The sequence below is a fragment of the Passer domesticus genome, chromosome 34, assembly GCF_036417665.1.
Source record: "Passer domesticus isolate bPasDom1 chromosome 34, bPasDom1.hap1, whole genome shotgun sequence".
Lineage (NCBI taxonomy): Eukaryota > Metazoa > Chordata > Aves > Passeriformes > Passeridae > Passer > Passer domesticus.
This window is the reverse complement of record NC_087507.1, coordinates 395261-415026: the sequence shown is the minus strand read 5'-3', so window position 1 is coordinate 415026 and position 19766 is coordinate 395261. Positions and strand designations below refer to the sequence as shown.

The 19766-nt window shown below is 60.1% G+C and overlaps 1 protein-coding gene across 1 annotated transcript in view; it reads right to left on the bottom strand.

Annotated features, from left to right (window-relative positions):
• Positions 1 to 19766, bottom strand: part of WIZ (WIZ zinc finger) — a 64434-nt gene that overhangs the window by 3026 nt on the left and 41642 nt on the right. Inside the window, 7 exon segments of the mRNA XM_064402092.1 lie at positions 1164 to 1356; positions 3342 to 3743; positions 5716 to 6222; positions 8967 to 9180; positions 9182 to 9498; positions 13656 to 14114; positions 15888 to 16052. Coding sequence (XP_064258162.1) covers positions 1164 to 1356; positions 3342 to 3743; positions 5716 to 6222; positions 8967 to 9180; positions 9182 to 9498; positions 13656 to 14114; positions 15888 to 16052 — 2257 coding nt within the window.

Below are 19766 nucleotides of genomic sequence, written 5' to 3'. Positions count from 1 at the left end.
CCCAAAAAGGCTGGAAATTGGGAAATTGCTCCCAGCCCCACCTGCACTTGAGGTGTCACTTGACCATCCCACCAAAAACTGGGGTGGGGGAGTGGGAAAAGAGGGGAAAAGTCCCAAAAATGGGATGGAGATGGGAAAAAAAACCAAAAAACAGGGATGGGGGGCAGGAAAAGTTGGGAAAAGAGCCAAAAACAGGGAGGGAAGAGCAGGAAGAAGGGGGAAAAGCTGAAAACAGGGAAAAAAGACCAGGAAAAGTGGGGAAATGCAGGGAAAGAGGGAAAAGAGCCAAAAACACAGATGGAAGAGCAGGAAAAGAGCCAAAAACAGGAAGGGAAGAGTCAGAAAATGGAGAAAAAGAGCCAAAACCAGGGAGGGAAGAGCAGGAAAAGGGGAAAAAAGAGCCAAAACCAGGGATGGAAGAGCAGGAAAAAGGGGAAAAAGAGCCAAACCCAGGGAGGGAAGAGCGGGGAAAACCAGGAAAAACACCCAAAAAAAGGCTGGGAAATTGGGAAATTGCTGCAGTCCCACCTGCACTTGAGGGCCAAAGATAGGGAGGGAAGAGCAGGAAAATGGGGAAATGCAGGAAAAGAGGGGAAAGAGCCAAAACCAGGGACGGAAGAGCAGGGAAAGGGGGAAAAAGAGCCAAACCCAGGGATGGAAGAGCAGGGAAAGGGGGAAAAAGAGCCAAACCCAGGGATGGAAGAGCAGGGAAAGGGGGAAAAAGAGCCAAACCCAGGGATGGAAGAGCAGGGAAAGGGGGAAAAAGAGCCAAAACCAGGGATGGAAGAGCAGGAAAAGGGGGAAAAAGAGCCAAAACCAGGGATGGAAGAGCAGGAAAAGGGGGAAAAAGAGCCGAAACCAGGGATGGAAGAGCAGGGAAAATCAGGAAAACCACCCCAAAAAAGGCTGGGAAATTGGGCAATGGGGCAATGGCCCCAGCCCCACCTGCATTTGAGGCCCAAAAACAGGGAGGGAGGAGCAAGAAAATGGGGAAAAAGAGCCAAAACCAGGGAGGGAAGGGCAGGAAAATGGGGAAATGCAGGAAAAGAGGAGAAATGCAGGAAAAGAGGGAAAAGAGCCAAACCCAGGGATGGAAGAGCGGGGAAAACCAGGAAAACCACCCCAAAAACGGCTGGGCAATGGGGCAATGGCCCCAGCCCCACCTGCACTTGAGGGTGTAGATGTTGCCCACGAACTTGACCAGCGAGGTCTGCGGCGGGCGCGGCACCAGCGCGGGCACCGGGCGCACGCGCGGCGGCGGCCGCGGCTCCGGCAGCTTCCGCGCGAAGTCGGCGCCGGGCTCGGCGTCGCGGGGCAGCGGCGGCTCCAGGGGCCGCGCCTGGCGCCGCTCGAACTCTGAGGGGGGCACGGGACATTGGGGATGGGGCTGTCGGGGGGCCAGGCACGGACCTGGTCGCGTTTGAGACCCCGCCTCTGTCCCCAGATCCCCCATTCCCATCCCCAATCCTGTCCCCATTCCCAATCCTCTCCCCAATTCCCCAGTCCTGTCCCCGTTCCCATCCCCAATTCCCCAATCCTGTCCCCATTCCTGTCCCCAATTCCCCAGTCCTGTCCCCATTCCCATTCCTGTCCCCATTCCTGTCCCCAATTCCCCAATCCTGTCCCCATTCCTGTCCCCAATTCCCCAGTCCTGTCCCCATTCCCAATTTCACATCCCCATTCCCATCCCCAATTCCCCAGTCCTGTCCCCATTCCCAATTTCACATCCCCGTTCCCATCCCCAACTCCCCAATCCCATTCCCAATCCTGTCCCCATTCCCAATTTCGCATGCCCATTCCCATCCCCAACTCCCCAATCCCATTCCCAATCCTATCCCCATTCCCAATTTCACATCCCCATTCCCAATCCCCGTCTCCATCCCAATCCCATCCCATCCTCAATTCCCCAATCCTGTCCCCATTCCCCATTTCCCATTCCCAGTCCTGTCCCTGCTCCCATTCCCAATTTTCCATCCCCATTCCCCAATCCCATTTTTCCCATCCCAAACCCCACAAATCCCATTCCCAAACCCCCCAACTCCCATTTCCCCTCACTCACTGCTGAAGTTGCCCCTCTGCTCCTCCACCTTGACCACTCCTCGTTCCCATTCCCAACCCCACAAACCCCACATTTCCCACCCCAAACCCCACATTTCCCATCCCAAACCCCACAAACCCCACATTTCCCACCCCAAACCCCACATTTCCCATTCCCAACCCCCCCAAACCCCTCAAATCCCATTTTCCCAATGCCCCCACACTCACTGCTGAAGTTGCCCCTCTGCTCCTCCACCTTGACCAGCCCCAGGGGCGAGCCCAGGCCCCACATTTCCCATCCCAAACCCCACATTTCCCATTCCAAACCCCATAAACCCCACATTTCCCCCCCCAAACCCCACATTTCCCATTCCCAACCCCCCCAAACCCCTCAAATCCCATTTTCCCAATGCCCCCACACTCACTGCTGAAGTTGCCCCTCTGCTCCTCCACCTTGACCAGTCCTCAATCCCATTCCCATTTCCCATTCCCAATCCCATTTTCCCACCCCAAACCGCACATTTCCCACCCCAAACCCCCCAATTCCCCCCCCAAACCCCCCAACTCCCATTTCCCCTCACTCACTGCTGAAGTTGCCCCTCTGCTCCTCCACCTTGACCAGCCCCAGGGGCGAGCCCAGGCCCCACATTTCCCATTCCAAACCCCCCAAACCCCACATTTCCCATTCCAAACCCCACATTTCCCATTCCAAACCCCACATTTCCCATCCCAAACCCCACATTTCCCACCCCAAACCCCACATTTCCCATTCCCAACCCCATAAACCCCACATTTCCCCCCCAAACCCCACATTTCCCATTCCCAAACCCCACAAACCCCACATTTCCCATTCCCAACCCCACATTTCCCCCCCCAAACCCCACATTTCCCATTCCAAACCCCACATTTCCCATTCCAAACCCCACATTTCCCATTCCAAACCCCACATTTCCCACCCCAAACCCCACAAACCCCACATTTCCCCCCCCAAACCCCCCAACTCCCATTCCCCTCACTCACTGCTGAAGTTGCCCCTCTGCTCCTCCACCTTGACCAGCCCCAGGGGTGAGCCCAGGCCCCACATTTCCCACCCCAAACCCCACATTTCCCATTCCCAACCCCACATTTCCCACCCCAAACCCCCACATTTCCCATTCCCAACCCCACATTTCCCACCCCAAACCCCACATTTCCCATTCCCAACCCCACATTTCCCATCCCAAACCCCACATTTCCCATTCCCAACCCCCCAAACCCCACATTTCCCCCCCCAAACCCCCCAACTCCCATTTCCCCTCACTCACTGCTGAAGTTGCCCCTCTGCTCCTCCACCTTGACCAGCCCCAGGGGCGAGCCCAGGCCCCGGTCGGCCGCGCCCTCGGGGCCCTTGCCGCAGTCGCCCAGCGCCGCCTCGGCCGCCAGCCCGCCCTTGGGCAGGAAGGGCACGGCCAGGGCGCCGCGCGGCTCCCGCGGGTGCGCCGAGCTCCGGAACTTCTTGGAGAAGGGGCGCCCGCCCTGGATGTAGCTGCGGTAGGCGCCCGCCTTGTGCGGCCGGTGCCGGATCCACTCGCGCAGCGTCTCGATGGGGGAGCCGTTCACGCACCACTCGGTGACGCCGAACTGCCGCAGGTGCGCCCGGGCGTGGCTGGCCAGCGCCTTCCTGTTCTCAAAGTACAGCCCGCACAGCTCGCAGCACGCCTCTGCTGCTGGGGAATACAGGAAATGGGGAAAAACACCCAAAAAATGGGGTTATTTATACAGAAAATGGGGTATGGGCAGTGCCCAGAGTGCCGCAGGTGCGCCCGGGCGTGGCTGGCCAGCGCCTTCCTGTTCTCAAAGTACAGCCCGCACAGCTCGCAGCACGCCTCTGCTGCTGGGGAATACAGAAAATGGGGAAAAACACCCAAAAAATGGGGTTATTTATACAGAAAATGGGGTATGGGCATTGCTGAACTGCCGCAGGTGCGCCCGGGCGTGGCTGGCCAGCGCCTTCCTGTTCTCAAAGTACAGCCCGCACAGCTCGCAGCAGGGAGAACATGGAAAATGGGGAAAAAAATGGGGAAAAAATGGGAAAAAACATATGCTTCCAGTTGATGCCAAAAATATCCCAAAATCCATCTCAAAAACCATCCCAAAGATCCCAAAAACCCCAAAATTCTTGTGATTTCCTCATGGCACTCACAGGCCTTGTCGTGCAGGGCCTTGGCCTTGAAGCCCAGCTCGAAGGCTTTGTGCTTGGCCTCGCCGTGCCCCGCCCAGCCACCACAAAAACACCCCAAAATCATCCCAAAACCACCCCAAAGATCCCAAAAGCATCCCAAAACCACATGAATCCCCCAACACTCACAGGCCTTGTCGTGCAGGGCCTTGGCCTTGAAGCCCAGCTCGAAGGCTTTGTGCTTGGCCTCGCCGTGCCCGCCCAGCCCTTCCCAAAACCACCCCAAAACCATCTAAAAACCCTCCAAAACTATCCAAAAACCACCCCAAAACTCCAAAAACCCCAAAATTCTCGTGATTTCCTCATGGCACTCACAGGCCTTGTCGTGCAGGGCCTTGGCCTTGAAGCCCAGCTCGAAGGCTTTGTGCTTGGCCTCGCCGTGCCCCGCCCAGCCTTCCCAAAAACACCCCAAAAACCATCCTAAAACCCCAAAATTCCCCTGATTTCCCCCCAGCACTCACAGGCCTTGTCGTGCAGGGCCTTGGCCTTGAAGCCCAGCTCGAAGGCTTTGTGCTTGGCCTCGCCGTGCCCACCCAGCCCACCCCAAAAACACCCCAAAACCATCCCAAAACCACCCCAAAGATCCCAAAACCATCCCAAAACCATCCAAAAACCCCAAAATCCCTGTGATTTCCCATGGCACTCACAGGCCTTGTCGTGCAGGGCCTTGGCCTTGAAGCCCAGCTCGAAGGCTTTGTGCTTGGCCTCGCCGTGCCCGCCCAGCCACCCCAAAAACACCCCAAAAACCATCCCAAAACCCCAAATTCCCAGGAATTCCTGTGATTTCCCATGGCACTCACAGGCCTTGTCGTGCAGGGCCTTGGCCTTGAAGCCCAGCTCGAAGGCTTTGTGCTTGGCCTCGCCGTGCCCGCCCAGCCCTTCCCAAAACCACCCCAAAACCATCCCAAAACCACCCCAAAGATCCCAAAACCACCCCAAAACCACATGAATCCCCACGGCACTCACAGGCCTTGTCGTGCAGGGCCTTGGCCTTGAAGCCCAGCTCGAAGGCTTTGTGCTTGGCCTCGCCGTGCCCGCCCAGCCACCCCAAAAACACCCCAAAAACCATCCCAAAACCCCAAATTCCCCAAAATTCTCGCGATTTCCCCTCAGGACTCACAGGCCTTGTCGTGCAGGGCCTTGGCCTTGAAGCCCAGCTCGAAGGCTTTGTGCTTGGCCTCGCCGTGCCCGCCCAGCCCACCCCAAAAACACCCCAAAACCATCCCAAAACCACCCCAAAGATCCCAAAACCATCCAAAAACCCCAAAATTCGTGTGATTTCCCATGGCACTCACAGGCCTTGTCGTGCAGGGCCTTGGCCTTGAAGCCCAGCTCGAAGGCTTTGTGCTTGGCCTCGCCGTGCCCGCCCAGCCCTTCCCAAAACCACCCCAAAACCATCCCAAAACCACCCCAAAGATCCCAAAACCATCCCAAAGATCCCAAAACCACCCCAAAACCACATGAATCCCCTGGGCACTCACAGGCCTTGTCGTGCAGGGCCTTGGCCTTGAAGCCCAGCTCGAAGGCTTTGTGCTTGGCCTCGCCGTGCCCGCCCAGCCTCTCGTCGCCCAGCGGCCTCTTGGCGGCCAGGAAGGCTCCGGGCGCGCTCTTGGAGCCCAGCGGCGCCAGGGCCAGCCCCGAGCCCGGCTTGCCCAGGGCCAGCCCCGGGGGCAGCGCCTTGCCCGGAGCCGGCCCCGGCGGCGCCTTGGGCTCCGCGCCGTCCTCGCCCAGCCCCGCGCCCGGCTCCAGCCCCGGCGGCAGCGGCGGCTCCTTCTTGATGAGGCAGGGCTTGGATTTCTTCCTGAGGATCTCGCGCAGCGTGTCGATGGGGGAGCCGTTCACCGACCACTCGGTCACCCCCATCTGGCGCAGGTGCGAGCGCGCGTGGCTCGAGAGCCCCTTGCGGTTCTCAAAGAACTCCCCGCAGAACTCGCAGCGGATGTCGCGCACCGGGTCTGCTCGAGAGGCTGCAGGGAGAGGGGAAATCTGGGATTAGGGAGGGATGGAACTCCCTGGAATGAGATCTTGGGTCCCTAAATCCTTCGGAGGAGCTCAAAGCATCCCCAAAATCCCCAGAATGAGCTCAGAGCATCCCAAAACCCTGGGGATGTCGCACACCAGGTTTGCCTGGGAGGCTGGAGGAGGAAATTTGGGATTAGGGAGGGAAGGAACCCCTGGATGGGATTTTGGGTCCCTAAATCCCCAGGATGAGCCCCAGGCCAGCGGATGTCGCGCACCGGGTCTGCTCGAGAGGCTGGAGAGGGGAAATCTGGGATTAGGGAGGGATGGAACCCCTGGATGGGATTTTGGGTCCCTAAATCCGTGGCAAGAGCTCAGAGCATCCCTAAAATCCCCAGAATGAGCACTAAAACAGCGGATGTCGTGCACCAGGTCCGCCCAGGAGTCTGGAGAGGGGGAAATTCGGGATTAGGGAGGGATGGAACCCTCTGGGATGGGGTTTTAGAGCCCCTAAATCCCCGGGATGAGCCCCAGGCCAGCGGATGTCATGCACTGGGTTTGCCCGGGAGGCTGCAGGGAGAGGGGAAATCTGGGATTAGGGAGGGATGGAACCCCCTGGATGGGCTCAGAGCATCCCAAAATCCCCGGGATCAGCTCCCCAAAATCCCCGGGATGAGCTCAGAGCATCCCAAAACCCTGGGGATGTCGCACACCAGGTTTGCCTGGGAGGCTGGAGGAGGAAATTTGGGATTAGGGAGGGATGGAACCCCCTGGATGGGATTTTGGGTCCCTAAATCCCTGGGAGGAGCTCAGAGCATCCCTAAAATCCCCAGAATGAGCACTAAGCCAGCGGATGTGGCGCACCGGGTCCGCCCGCGAGGCTGGAGGGGGGAAATCTGGGATTAGGGAGGGAAGGAGAGAAGGGAAACTCCCCTGGACAGGCTCAGAGCATCCCAAAATCCCTGGAATGAGCCTCAAACTAGAGGATGTCGCACACCGGGTCTGCTCAAGAGGCTGGAGGGGGGAAATTTGGGATCAGGGAGGGAAGGAACCCTCTGGGATGGGGTTTTGGGTCCCAAATTCCTGGGATGAGCCCTGAGCCCGCGGATGTCGCGCACCGGGTCCGCCCGCGAGGCTGCAGGGAGAGGGGAAATTTGGGATTAGGGAGGGAAGGAACCCCTGGATGGGATTTTGGGTCCCTAAATCCATGGCAGGAGCTCAGAGCATCCCAAAATCCTGGGGATGTCACGTACCAGGTCCACGCAGGAGGCTGCCAGGGGGGAAATTTGGGAATAGGGAGGGAAGAAACCCCCTGGGATGGGATCTCAGGGTCCCAAATCACTGAGATGAGCCCTGAACCCCCAAAACCACTCACAGAGATTGAGCGGCGTCATCCCCTCATGGCCCTGGGATGGATCCAGTGGCTCCCTGGGATGGATCCCCGCTCCCCAAACCCCTGGGATGACCCCTGAACCCCCCAAATCCCCGGGACCATCCCCAACACCACTCACAGAGGTTGAGCGGCGCCATCTCCTCACAGCCCTGGGATGGATCTGAGCTCCCCAAACCCCCGGGACAAACCCCAAACCCCCCAAATCCCTGGAACCATCCCCACCACCACTCACAGAGGTTGAGCAGCGCCATCTCCTCACAGCCCTGGGATGGGTCTGAGCTCCCTAAATCCCTGGGATGATCCCCAAATCCCCCAAATCCCCGGGACCATCCCCACCACCACTCACAGAGGTTGAGCAGCACCATCTCCTCACAGCCCTGGGATGGGTCTGAGCTCCCTAAACCCCTGGGATGACCCCTGAACCCCCCAAATCCCCGGGACAAAGCCCACCAGCACTCACAGAGGTTGAGCGGCGCCATCTCCTCACGGCCCTGGGATCAGTCTGAGCTCCCTAAATCCCTGGGATGATCCCCAAACCCCCCAAATCCCCGGGACAATCCCCACCACCACTCACAGAGGTTGAGAGACACCATCTCCTCACAGCCCTGGGATGGGTCTGAGCTCCCCAAATCCCTGGAACCGTCCCCAACACCACTCACAGAGGTTGAGCAGCACCATCTCCTCACAGCCCTGGGATGGATCCCAGTTCCCTAAATCCTCCAAATCCCCGGGACCATCCCCACCACCACTCACAGAGCTTGAGCAGCACCATCTCCTCGTGGCCCTGGGATGGATCCCAGCCCCTCAAACCCCTGGGATGATCCCCAAACCCCCCAAATCCCCGGGACCATCCCCACCACCACTCACAGAGGTTGAGCGGCGCCATCTCCTCATGGCCCTGGGATGGATCTGAGCTCCCCAAATCCCTGGAACCATCCCCACCACCACTCACAGAGGTTGAGCAGCACCATCTCCTCATGGCCCTGGGATGGATCTGAGCTCCCCAAATCCCTGGAACCGTCCCCAACACCACTCACAGAGGTTGATCGGCACCATCTCCTCACAGCCCTGGGATGGATCCCAGTTCCCTAAATCCTCCAAATCCCCGGGACCATCCCCACCACCACTCACAGAGGTTGAGCGGTGCCATCTCCTCATGGCCCTGGGATAGGTCTGAGCTCCCTAAATCCCTGGGATGATCCCCAAATCCCCCAAATCCCCGGGACCATCCCCACCACCACTCACAGAGGTTGAGCAGCACCATCTCCTCACAGCCCTGGGATGGGTCTGAGCTCCCTAAACCCCTGGGATGACCCCTGAACCCCCCAAATCCCCGGGACAAACCCCACCACCACTCACAGAGGTTGAGCGGCGCCATCTCCTCGTGCGCAGCCCAGGCCGGGTCCGGCGGCGCCGGCGCCTCCCCGGGATGGATCCCGGCTCCTCCTCCCCCGGCCATCAGCTCCCGCTTGATCTCCACCCTGAGCTGGTCCTGCTTGAGCTTCTTCTGCAGCGAGGGCGCCGCGAGCCCCGGGAACATCTTCCTGGCCGTGGGCGGCGGCGAGGCGGCGCCGGGGGCCGGCCCCGGGGGGGCTCAGCGGCGCCGGCACCTTCTTGCCCAGCCCGGGCAGGTGCAGCTCCGGCGGCGCCCGCGGCGGCTCCAGCGGGGCCAGCCCGCCCAGCAGGCTCTTGGCCAGGGGCTTGGGGTGGCCCGAGCGGCGGCGGGTGAGGATTTCCCGCAGGGTGTCGATGGGGGAGCCGTTCACGTACCACTCGGTCACCCCCATCTGGCGCAGGTGCGAGCGCGCGTGGCTCGAGAGCCCCTTGCGGTTCTCAAAGAACTCCCCGCAGAACTCGCAGCGGATGTCGCGGCACGGCTCCGAGCCCGAGGCTGGGGAAGTGGGAGAGAAAGGGTTAAAAGATGCTGCTGGGGGTTTGGGGTTTTGGGGATTCCTGGGAAATGGATAAGAGGGTTCCCAGGGAACTCCCCGCAGAACTCGCAGCGGATGTCGCGGCACGGCTCCGAGCCCAAGGCTGGGGAAGTGGGAGAGAAGGGAGAGAAGGGGTTAAAAGGTGCTGGTGGAGATCCCAAATTTGGGGGTTTAGGGCTGAGTGGATTCCTGGGAAAGAGATGTGGGACAAGGGAAGTTGGGGTTCCCAAGGAACTCCCCACAGAACTCGCAGCGGATGTCGCGGCACGGCTCCGAGCCCGAGGCTGGCAACGCGGGAGAGAAGGGGTTAAAAAGTGCTGGTGGGGGTTTGGGGCTATGGGGATTCCCAAGAAAGGGATGAGGGGGTTCCCAAGGAATTCCCCACAGAACTCGCAGCGGGTGCCGCAGCACGGCTCCAAGCCTGAGGCTGGGGAAGTGGGAAAACGGGAGAGAAGGGGTTAAAAAGCGCTGGTGGGGGTTTGGGGCTGTGGGGATTCCCGGGAAAGCGATAAGAGGGTTCCCAAGGAACTCCCCACAGAACTCGCAGCGGGGGCTCCCAGCCCTGAGGCTGGGAAAGTGGGGAAATGGGAGAGAAGGGGTTAAAAAGCGCTGGTGAAGGTTTGGGGTTGTGGGGATTCCCAGGAAAGGGAATATGTGGGATAAGGGAAGTTGTGGTTCCCAGGGAATTCCCCGCAGAGCTCACAGTGGGTGTCGCGGCACGGCTCCGAGCCCAAGGCTGGGGAAGTGGGAGAGAAGGGAGAGAAGGGGTTAAAAGGTGCTGGTGAAGGTTTGGGGCTGTGGGGATTCCCAAGAAAGGGATGAGGGGGTTCCCAAGGAACTCCCCGCAGAACTCGCAGTGGGTGTCACAGCACTGAGGCTAGGAATGCAGGAAAACGGGAGAGAAGGGGTTAAAAAGCACTGGTGAAGGTTTGGGGTTGTGGGGATTCCTGGGAAAGGGATGAGGGGGTTCCCAAGGAACTCCCCACAGAACTCGCAGCGGGTGCCGCAGCACGGCTCCGAGCCCGAGGCTGGGGAAGTGGGAAAACGGGAGAGAAGGGGTTAAAAAGCGCTGGTGGGGGTTTGGGGTTGTGGGTATTCCCGGGAAAGGGATGAGGGGGTTCCCAAGGAACTCCCCGCAGAACTCGCAGCGGGGGGCTCCCAGCCCTGAGGCTGGGAAAGTGGGGAAATGGGAGAGAAGGGGTTAAAAAGCGCTGGTGAAGGTTTGGGGCTGAGGGGATTCCTGGGAAAGGGAAGTTGTGGGATAAGGGAAGTTGGGGTTCCCAAGGAACTCCCCACAAAACTCGCAGCGGGTGCCGCAGCACGGCTCCGAGCCCGACGCTGGGAACACAGGAAAACGGGAGAGAAGGGGTTAAAAGGTGCTGGTGGAGATCCCAAATTTGGGGGTTTAGGGCTGAGTGGATTCCTGGGAAAGAGATGTGGGATAAGGGAATTGGGGTTCCCAAGGAACTCCCCGCAGAACTCGCAGCGGATGTCGCGGCACGGCTCCGAGCCCGAGGCTGGCAACGCAGGAGAGAAAGGGTTAAAAGATGCTGGTGAAGGTTTGGGGTTGCGGGGATTCCCGGGAAAGGGATGAGGGGGTTCCCAAGGAACTCCCCGCAGAACTCGCAGTGGGTGTCACAGCACTGAGGCTAGGAATGCAGGAAAACGGGAGAGAAGGGGTTAAAAAGCACTGGTGAAGGTTTGGGGTTGTGGGGATTCCCGGGAAAGGGATGAGGGGGTTCCCAAGGAACTCCCCGCAGAACTCGCAGTGGATGTCGCGGCACGGCTCCGAGCCCGAGGCTGGCAACGTGGGAGAGAAGGGGTTAAAAAGTGCTGGTGAAGGTTTGGAGTTTTGGGGATTCCCGGGAAAGCGATAAGAGGGTTCCCAAGGAACTCCCCGCAGAACTCGCAGCGGGGGCTCCCAGCCCTGAGGCTGGGAAAGTGGGGAAATGGGAGAGAAGGGGTTAAAAAGCACTGGTGAAGGTTTGGGGCCGAGGGGATTCCTGGGAAAGGGAAGTTGTGGGATAAGGGAAGTTGGGGTTCCCAAGGAACTCCCCACAAAACTCGCAGCGGGTGCCGCAGCACGGCTCCGAGCCCGACGCTGGGAACACAGGAAAACGGGAGAGAAGGGGTTAAAAGGTGCCGGTGGAGATCCCAAATTCGGGGGTTTGGGGCCCAGGGGATTTTCGGGGTGCTGGGAGCTTTGGGCTAAGGGAAAATTGGGGTTCCCAAGGAATTCCCCACAGAACTCACAGCACAGCTCCGAGCCCGAGGCTGGGAACGCGGCACAGAAGGGGTTAAAAGGCGCTGGTGGCGATCCCAAATTTGGGGGTTTGGGGCCCAGGGGATTCTCGGGGCAGTGGGAGATTTGGGATAAGAGGGATTTGTGTTCCTGCCCAGGGCGTGTTTGTGCCAGGAGGAGGAGGAAGAGGAAGGAAAAAGGGGAGCAGGAGGAGGAAGAGGAAGGAAAAAGAGGAGCAGGAGGAGGAAGAGGAAGGAAAAAGAGGAGCAGGAGGAGGAAGAGGAAGGAAAAAGAGGAGCAGGAGGAGGAAGAGGAAGGAAAAAGAGGAGCAGGAGGAGGAAGAGGAAGGAAAAAGGGGAGCAGGAGGAGGAAGAGGAAGGAAAAAGAGGAGCAGGAGGAGGAAGAGGAAGGAAAAAGAGGAGCAGGAGGAGGAAGAGGAAGGAAAAAGGGGAGCAGGAGGAGGAAGAGGAAGGAAAAAGAGGAGCAGGAGGAGGAAGAGGAAGGAAAAAGAGGAGCAGGAGGAGGAAGAGGAAGCTCGGCAGAAAAGAAGGGAGAGGAAAAGAAGAGGAGGAGGAGCAGGAGGAAGAGTAAACCCCACTAATCCCAAGTAAAACCCCAATAAAACTCCACTAAACACCAATAAACCCCCACAAAACCACACTAAATCCCATTAAACCCAGATAAAACCCCACTAAACCCCATTAAACCCCAATAAAACCACACTAAACCTCATTAAACGCAGATAAAACCCCACTAAACCCCAATAAAAGCCCATAAAACCACACTAAACCTCCATTACAACCCACTAAACCCCCCCAAACCCCAATAAAACCCCTCCAAACCCCACTAAACCCCCAATAAAACCCCCCTAAACCCCTCCAAACCCCAATAAAAACCCCACTAAACCCCCCCCAAACCCCCATTACACCCCCCCAAACCCCCATTACACCCCACTAAACCACCCCAAACCCCAATAAAACCCCACTAAACCCCCATTACACCCCTCAAACCCCCATTACACCCCCCCAAACCCCAATAAAACCCCACTAAACACCCCTAAACCCCCATTACACCCCACTAAACCCCCCCCAAACCCCCATTACACCCCACTAAACCCCCCCAAACCCCAATAAAACCCCCTCAAACCCCCATTACACCACACTGAACCCCAATAAAACCCCACTAAACACCCCTAAACCCCCATTACACCCCACTAAACCCCCCCCAAACCCCCATTACACCACACTGAACCCCCCCAAACCCCAATAAAACCCCCTCAAACCCCCATTACACCCCCCCAAACCCCAATAAAACCCCACTAACCCCTCCAAACCCCCATTAAACCCCCCCAAACCCCAATAAACCCCCACTAAACACCCCTAAACCCCCATTACACCACACTGAACCCCCCGAAACCCCCATTACAACCCCCCAAACGCCCCCAAAGCCCCATTACACCCCCCCAAACCCCCCCAAACCCCAATAAAACCCCCCCAAACCCCAATAAAACCCCACTAAAAACCCCTAAACCCCCATTACACCACACTGAACCCCCCCAAACCCCCATTACACCCCCCCAAACCCCCATTACACCCCACTAAACCCCCCCAAATCCCAATAAAACCCCACTAAACACCCCTAAACCCCCATTACACCCCACTAAACCCCCCAAACCCCCATTACACCCCACTAAACCCCCCCAAAGCCCCATTACACCCCCCCAAACCCCCATTACACCCCACTAAAGCCCCATTACAAACCCCCAAACCCCCCCAAACCCCAATAAAACCCCACTAAACACCCCCAAACCCCATTACAACCCCCCCAGACCCCCCCAAACCCCATTACAACCCCCCCAGACCCCCCGCCACTCACTGAGGTTGAGCGGCCCGTCCTCGTCGGGCGCCCACTTGGCCTCGGCGGGCAGCGGGCTGAGCGCCAGCTTGGCTCCCTTCTCCTCGGCCGCCTTGGGCGAGCCGGGCAGCGGCGCCGGCGCCTTGCGCAGCCCCGGCGAGCCCGGCCGGCCCAGGGCCTTGGCGAAGCCCGGCGGGGACTTGATGGCCTTGTTGACGGAGCCCTCGGGCTTGGGCAGCAGCAGCAGCGGCGGCCGCGGCGCGCCCGGCTCCTTGGGCGAGCCCGCCGACTTCTTGGCCAGCGCGGGGCCCTCGGCCTTGGGCTTGTGGCGCACCAGCTCGTACAGGAGGTCGATGGGAGCCCCCGAGCTCTCGGACTCGGCCACGCCGAGCTGGCGCAGGTGGGAGCGCGCGTGGCTCGAGAGCCCCTTGCGCGTCTCGAAGCAGGCGCCGCACACCTCGCACGTGGTCAGGCTGGGGGCTGGAAAATGGGAAATAAGGGTTAAAAACCACTTGGGATCAGCTCCTGAGTGTCCCCTACAGTCCTGGATTTGGGATTGGAGTGGGCACCTCGCAGGTGGTCAGGCTGGGGGCTGCAAAAAACGGGAAATTGGGGGTTAAAAATCACTTGGGATGAGCTCCTGAGTGTCCCCTACAGTCCTGGATTTGGGATTGGAGCGGGCACCTCGCACGTGGTCAGGCTGGGGGCTGGAAATGGGGAAATAAGGGTTAAAAACCACTTGGGATCAGCTCCTGAGTGTCCCCTACAGTCCTGGATTTGGGATTGGAGCGGGCACCTCGCACGTGGTCAGGCTGGGGGCTGGAAAATGGGAAATAAGGGTTAAAAACCACTTGGGATCGGCTCCTGAGTGTCCCCTACAGTCCTGGATTTGGGATTGGAGCGGGCACCTCGCACGTGGTCAGGCTGGGGGCTGGAAAATGGGAAATAAGGGTTAAAAACCACTTGGGATCGGCTCCTGAGTGTCCCCTACAGTCCTGGATTTGGGATTGGAGCGGGCACCTCGCACGTGGTCAGGCTGGGGGCTGGAAAAGGGGAAATAAGGGTTAAAAATCACTTGGGATCAGCTCCTGAGTTCCCACCCTAATCCTGGTTTTGGGATGGGAGCAGGCGCCGCACACCTCGCACGTGGTCAGGCAGGGGGCTGGAATGGGGAAAAATGGGAAACTGGGGTTAAAAATCACTTGGGATCAGCTCCTGAGTGTCCCCTACAGTCCTGGATTTGGGATTGGAGCGGGCACCTCGCAGGTGGTCAGGCTGGGGGCTGCAAAAAATGGGGAGAAACGGGAAATTGGGGGTTAAAAATCACTTGGGATCAGCTCAAACAGGGACACGGTTATGGGGTCGGAGCAGGCGCCGCACACCTCGCACGTGGTCAGGCTGGGGGCTGGAAAAAAAGGGAAATTGGGGTTAAAAATCACTTGGGATCAGCTCCTGAGTTCCCACCCTAATCCTGGTTTTGGTATTGGAGCGGGCACCTCGCAGGTGGTCAGGCTGGGGGCTGCAAAAAATGGGGAGAAAAACGGGAAATTGGGGGTTAAAAACCACTCAGGATCAGCTCCACACAGTCCTGGATTTGGGATTGGAGCAGGCACCACACAGGCAGACTGGGGGCTGGAAAATGGGGAGAAAACAGGAAATTAGGGGTTAAAAATCACTTGGGATCAGTTTCTGAGTTCCCACCCTAATCCTGGTTTTGGGATTGGAGTGGACACCTCGCACGTGGTCAGGCTGGGGGCTGCAAAAAATGGGGGGAAAAAATGGGAAATTGGGGGTTAAAAATCACTTGGGATCAGCTACTGAATTCCCTCTACAGTCCTGGATTTGGGATTGGAGCGGGCACCTCGCAGGTGGTCAGGCTGGGGGCTGCAAAAAATGGGGGAAAATGGGAAATTGAGGGTTAAAAATCACTTGGGATCAGCTCCTGAGTTCCCACCCTAATCCTGGTTTTGGGATTGGAGTGGACACCTCGCAGGAGGTCAGGCCGGAGGCTGGAAATGGGGGAAAAAACATGGAAAAATGGAAAAAAAACCAGGATTAAATCCAATCTCAGAGCGAGGAGAATGACGAGAAAAACTTGGGAGCCGATCCCAAAGCTGATCTAGCCCCTCTGGAGCCCAAGCGGAACAATCCCCCCTCGTTAACTCCCCCATTAATTAACCCTAAAACGCCCCTGGGTGGGGTCTGAGTGCCAAAATCCGAGGAGAATTTGGGAAAATCCGGGGAAATGCTGACCTTTGGAGTCCTGGGGCTCGGCCTTGCTGCCGGGGGGCTCCGGGCTCAGCTTGGTCCCGAGGCGGGGCGGGGGCGGCTCCAGCGCCGAGCTCCCGGATTTTTTGGGGATGGGGGGAGGGGACGTCACCTCCATGGCCACCAAGTCGTCCTCGTCAGGAGCCAGCACTGCGGGGAGCAGCTGGGAATCAGGGATGGGGATTTGGGGGGATCCGGGGGGGTTTGGGGGGATCTGGGGGGGTTTGGGGGGAGCCAGGTGGGGTTTGGGGGGAGCCAGGGGGGGTTTGGGGGGAGCCAGGTGGGGTTTGGGGGGATCCAGGGGGGTTTGGGGTGTTCCGGGGGGGGTTTGGGGGGATCCAGGGGGGATTTGGGGGGAGCCAGGTGGGGTTTGGGGGGATCCAGGGGGGTTTGGGGGGAGCCAGGGGGGTTTGGGGGGAGCCAGGGGGGGTTTGGGGTGTTCCAGAGGGGGTTTGGGGTGTTCCAGGGGGGGTTTGGGGTGTTCCAGGTGGGTTTGGGGTGTTCCAGGGGGTTTGGGGTGTTCCAGAGGGGTTTGGGGTGTTCCAGGGGGGTTTGGGGTGTTCCAGAGGGGTTTGGGGTGTTCCAGGGGGGGTTTGGGGGGATCCAGAGGGGTTTGGGGTGTTCCAGGGGGGTTTGGGGGGATCCAGAGGGGTTTGGGGTGTTCCAGGGGGGTTTGGGGTGTTCCAGGTGGGTTTGGGGTGTTCCAGGGGGTTTGGGGTGTTCCAGGGGGGTTTGGGGTGTTTCAGGTGGGGTTTGGGGTGTTCCAGGGGGGTTTGGGGTGTTCCAGGTGGGTTTGGGGTGTTCCAGGGGGGATTTGGGGTGTTCCAGGGGGGTTTGGGGGGATCCAGAGGGGTTTGGGGTGTTCCAGGGGGGTTTGGGGTGTTCCAGGTGGGGTTTGGGGGGATCCAGGGGGGTTTGGGGTGTTCCGGGGGGGGTTGGGGTGTTCCAGGGGGGATTTGGGGAATCCAGGGGGGTTTGGGGACAAGTGACAGTGCCAGGTCCCCACAGGGGACAGGACAGGACAGGGTTGGTGGCATCTCCCCACAGGGGACAGCACAGAGCCAGGTGCCCACAGAGAGGAGACAGGGACAGTGGCAGTGCCACCAGAGAGGTGACAGCTCCTGAAGGGGACAGGACAGGGCAGGGGACAGGGACAGTGGCAGTGCCACCAGAGGTGACAGCTCCTGATGGGGACAGGACAGGACAGGGCAGGGGACAGGGACAGTGGCAGTGCCACCAGAGGTGACAGCTCCTGATGGGGACAGGACAGGACAGGGCAGGGGACAGGGACAGTGGCAGTGCCACCAGAGGTGACAGCTCCTGATGGGGACAGGACAGAGGAGGGGACAGGGACAGTGGCAGTGCCACCAGAGAGGTGACAGCTCCTGATGGGGACAGGACAGGGCAGGGGACAGGGACAGTGGCAGTGCCACCAGAGAGGTGACAGCTCCTGATGGGGACAGGACAGGGCAGGGGACAGGGACAGTGGCAGTGCCACCAGAGGTGACAGCTCCTGAAGGGGACAGGACAGGGCAGGGGACAGGGACAGTGACAGCTCCGTAAGGGGAGGGGACACAGGAGGTGACAGGTCCCCAAGGGGAGGGGACAGGGTGGTGGCATCAGGCAGGGGACAGCACAGGGGTGGTGGCACCTCCCACAGGGCAGGGACAGTGAGAGGTGACAGTCCTGAAGGGGAGGGGACAGGACAGGGGTGGTGGCATCTCCCAGCAGGGAGGGGACACAGAAGGTGACAGATCCCTGCAGGGGGCAGGACAGGGGTGTGACAGGTCCCCAAGGGGAGGGGACACACAAGGTGACAGGTCCCTGCAGGGAGGGGACAGAGACAGTGACAGGTCCCTAAGGGGAGGGGACACAGAAGGTGACAGGTCCCTGCAGGGGGCAGGACAGAGCTGGTGGCATCTCCCTGCAGGGAGGGGACAGAGAGACGTGACAGGTCCTAAAGGGGAGGGGACAGAGACAGTGACAGGTCCCCAAGGGGAGGGGACACAGAGATGGTGACAGGTCCTAAAGGGGGCAGGACAGGGGTGGGGACAGGGTGGGACAAGAAAGGTGACAGGTCCCAAAGGGGAGGGGACAGGGGTGTGACAGGTCCTAAAGGGGAGGGGACAGAAACAGTGACAGGTCCCTGCACGGAGGGGACACAGAGAGGTGACAAATCCCTGCAGGGGACACAGGGGTGGTGGCATCTCCCTTAGGGAGGGGACAGTGGGAGGTGACAGGTCCCTGCAGGGAGGGGACACAGGAGGTGACAGGTCCTAAAGGGGAGGGGGACACAGAGAGGTGACAGGTCCCTGCAGGGCGGGGACACAGAGAGGTGACAAATCCCTGCAGGGGACAGGACAGGGGGGGTGGCATCTCCCTTAGGGAGGGGACACAGGAGGTGACAGGTCCCTGAGGGGAGGGGACACAGGAGGTGACAGTCCCTGCAGGGGACAGGACGGGGGGGTGGCACATTCCTGTGCAGGGGACAGGGGTGTGACAGGTCCCTGCAGGGAGGAGACACAGGAGGTGACAAATCCCTGCAGGGGACAGCACAGGGATGGTGACGGGTCCCTGCACGGGGTGGGAGGGGACAGGTGACAGGTCCCAAAGGGGAGGGGACAGGGGTGTGACAGTCCCTGCAGGGGGCAGGACAGGGGTGGTGACAGATCCCTGCACAGGTGGGACAGGGACAGTGACAGGTCCTAAAGGGGAGGGGACACAGAGATGGTGACAGGTCTCTGCAGGGGACAGGGCTGTGACAGGTCCCTGCAGGGGGCAGGACAGGGGGGGTGACATCTCCCTGCAGGGAGGGGACACAGAGAGGTGACAGGTCCTAAAGGGGAGGGGACACAGAGATGGTGACAGTCCCTGCAGGGGACAGGGCTGTGACAGGTCCCTGCAGGGGGCAGGACAGGGGGGGTGACATCTCCCTGCAGGGAGGGGACACAGAGAGGTGACAGGTCCCAAAGGGGAGGGGACAAGGCTGGTGGCATCTCCCTGAGGGAGGCCAGGTCCCTGCAGGGAGGGGACAGGGAGGGGTGGCATGAGAAGGGCCAGGGACGGCTGGGGACACCGTGAGCCCCTCGGTGACAGGGCTGGGACACCCTGGGGACAGCACTGGGGACATCCCTGAGCCCCTCAGGGACAAAGCTGGGGACATCCCAGTGACAGAGCTGGGGACACCCTGGGGACAGCACTGGGGACATCCCTGAGCCCCTCAGGGACAAAGCTGGGGACAGCCCAGTGACAGGGCTGGGGACACTCCTGAGCCCCTCGGTGACAGGGCTGGGGACACCCCAGGGAGCTCGGTGACAGGGCTGGGGACACCCCAGAGCTGTGGGGGACAGGGCTGGGGACACCCTGGGAGCTCCAGGTTGGGGACATCCTGGGGATCACCCTGGGGACATCCCAGAGCTCCTGGTGACAGGGCTGGGGACATCCCAGTGACAGGCTGGGGACACCCTGGGCCTCCTGGTGACACCCCGGGGCTCTCGGTGACAGGGCTGGGGACACCACGGGGGTCTCAGTGACAGGGCTGGGGACACCCCGGGGCTCTTGGTGACAGGCTGGGGACACCCCAGAGCTGTGGGGGACAGGGCTGGGGACACCCCGGGGAGCTCGGTGACAGGGCTGGGGACATCCCAGTGACAGGGACCGGCCTGGGGACATCCTGGAGCTCCTCAGTGACAGGGCTGGGGACACCCCAGGGACCAGCCTGGGGCTCTTGGGGACAGGCTGGGGACACCCCGGGGCTCTCGGTGACAGGCTGGGGACACCCCGGGGGACTCGGTGACAGGCTGGGGACACCCCGGGGGACTCGGTGACAGGGCTGGGGACACCCTGGGGCTCTTGGTGTCACCC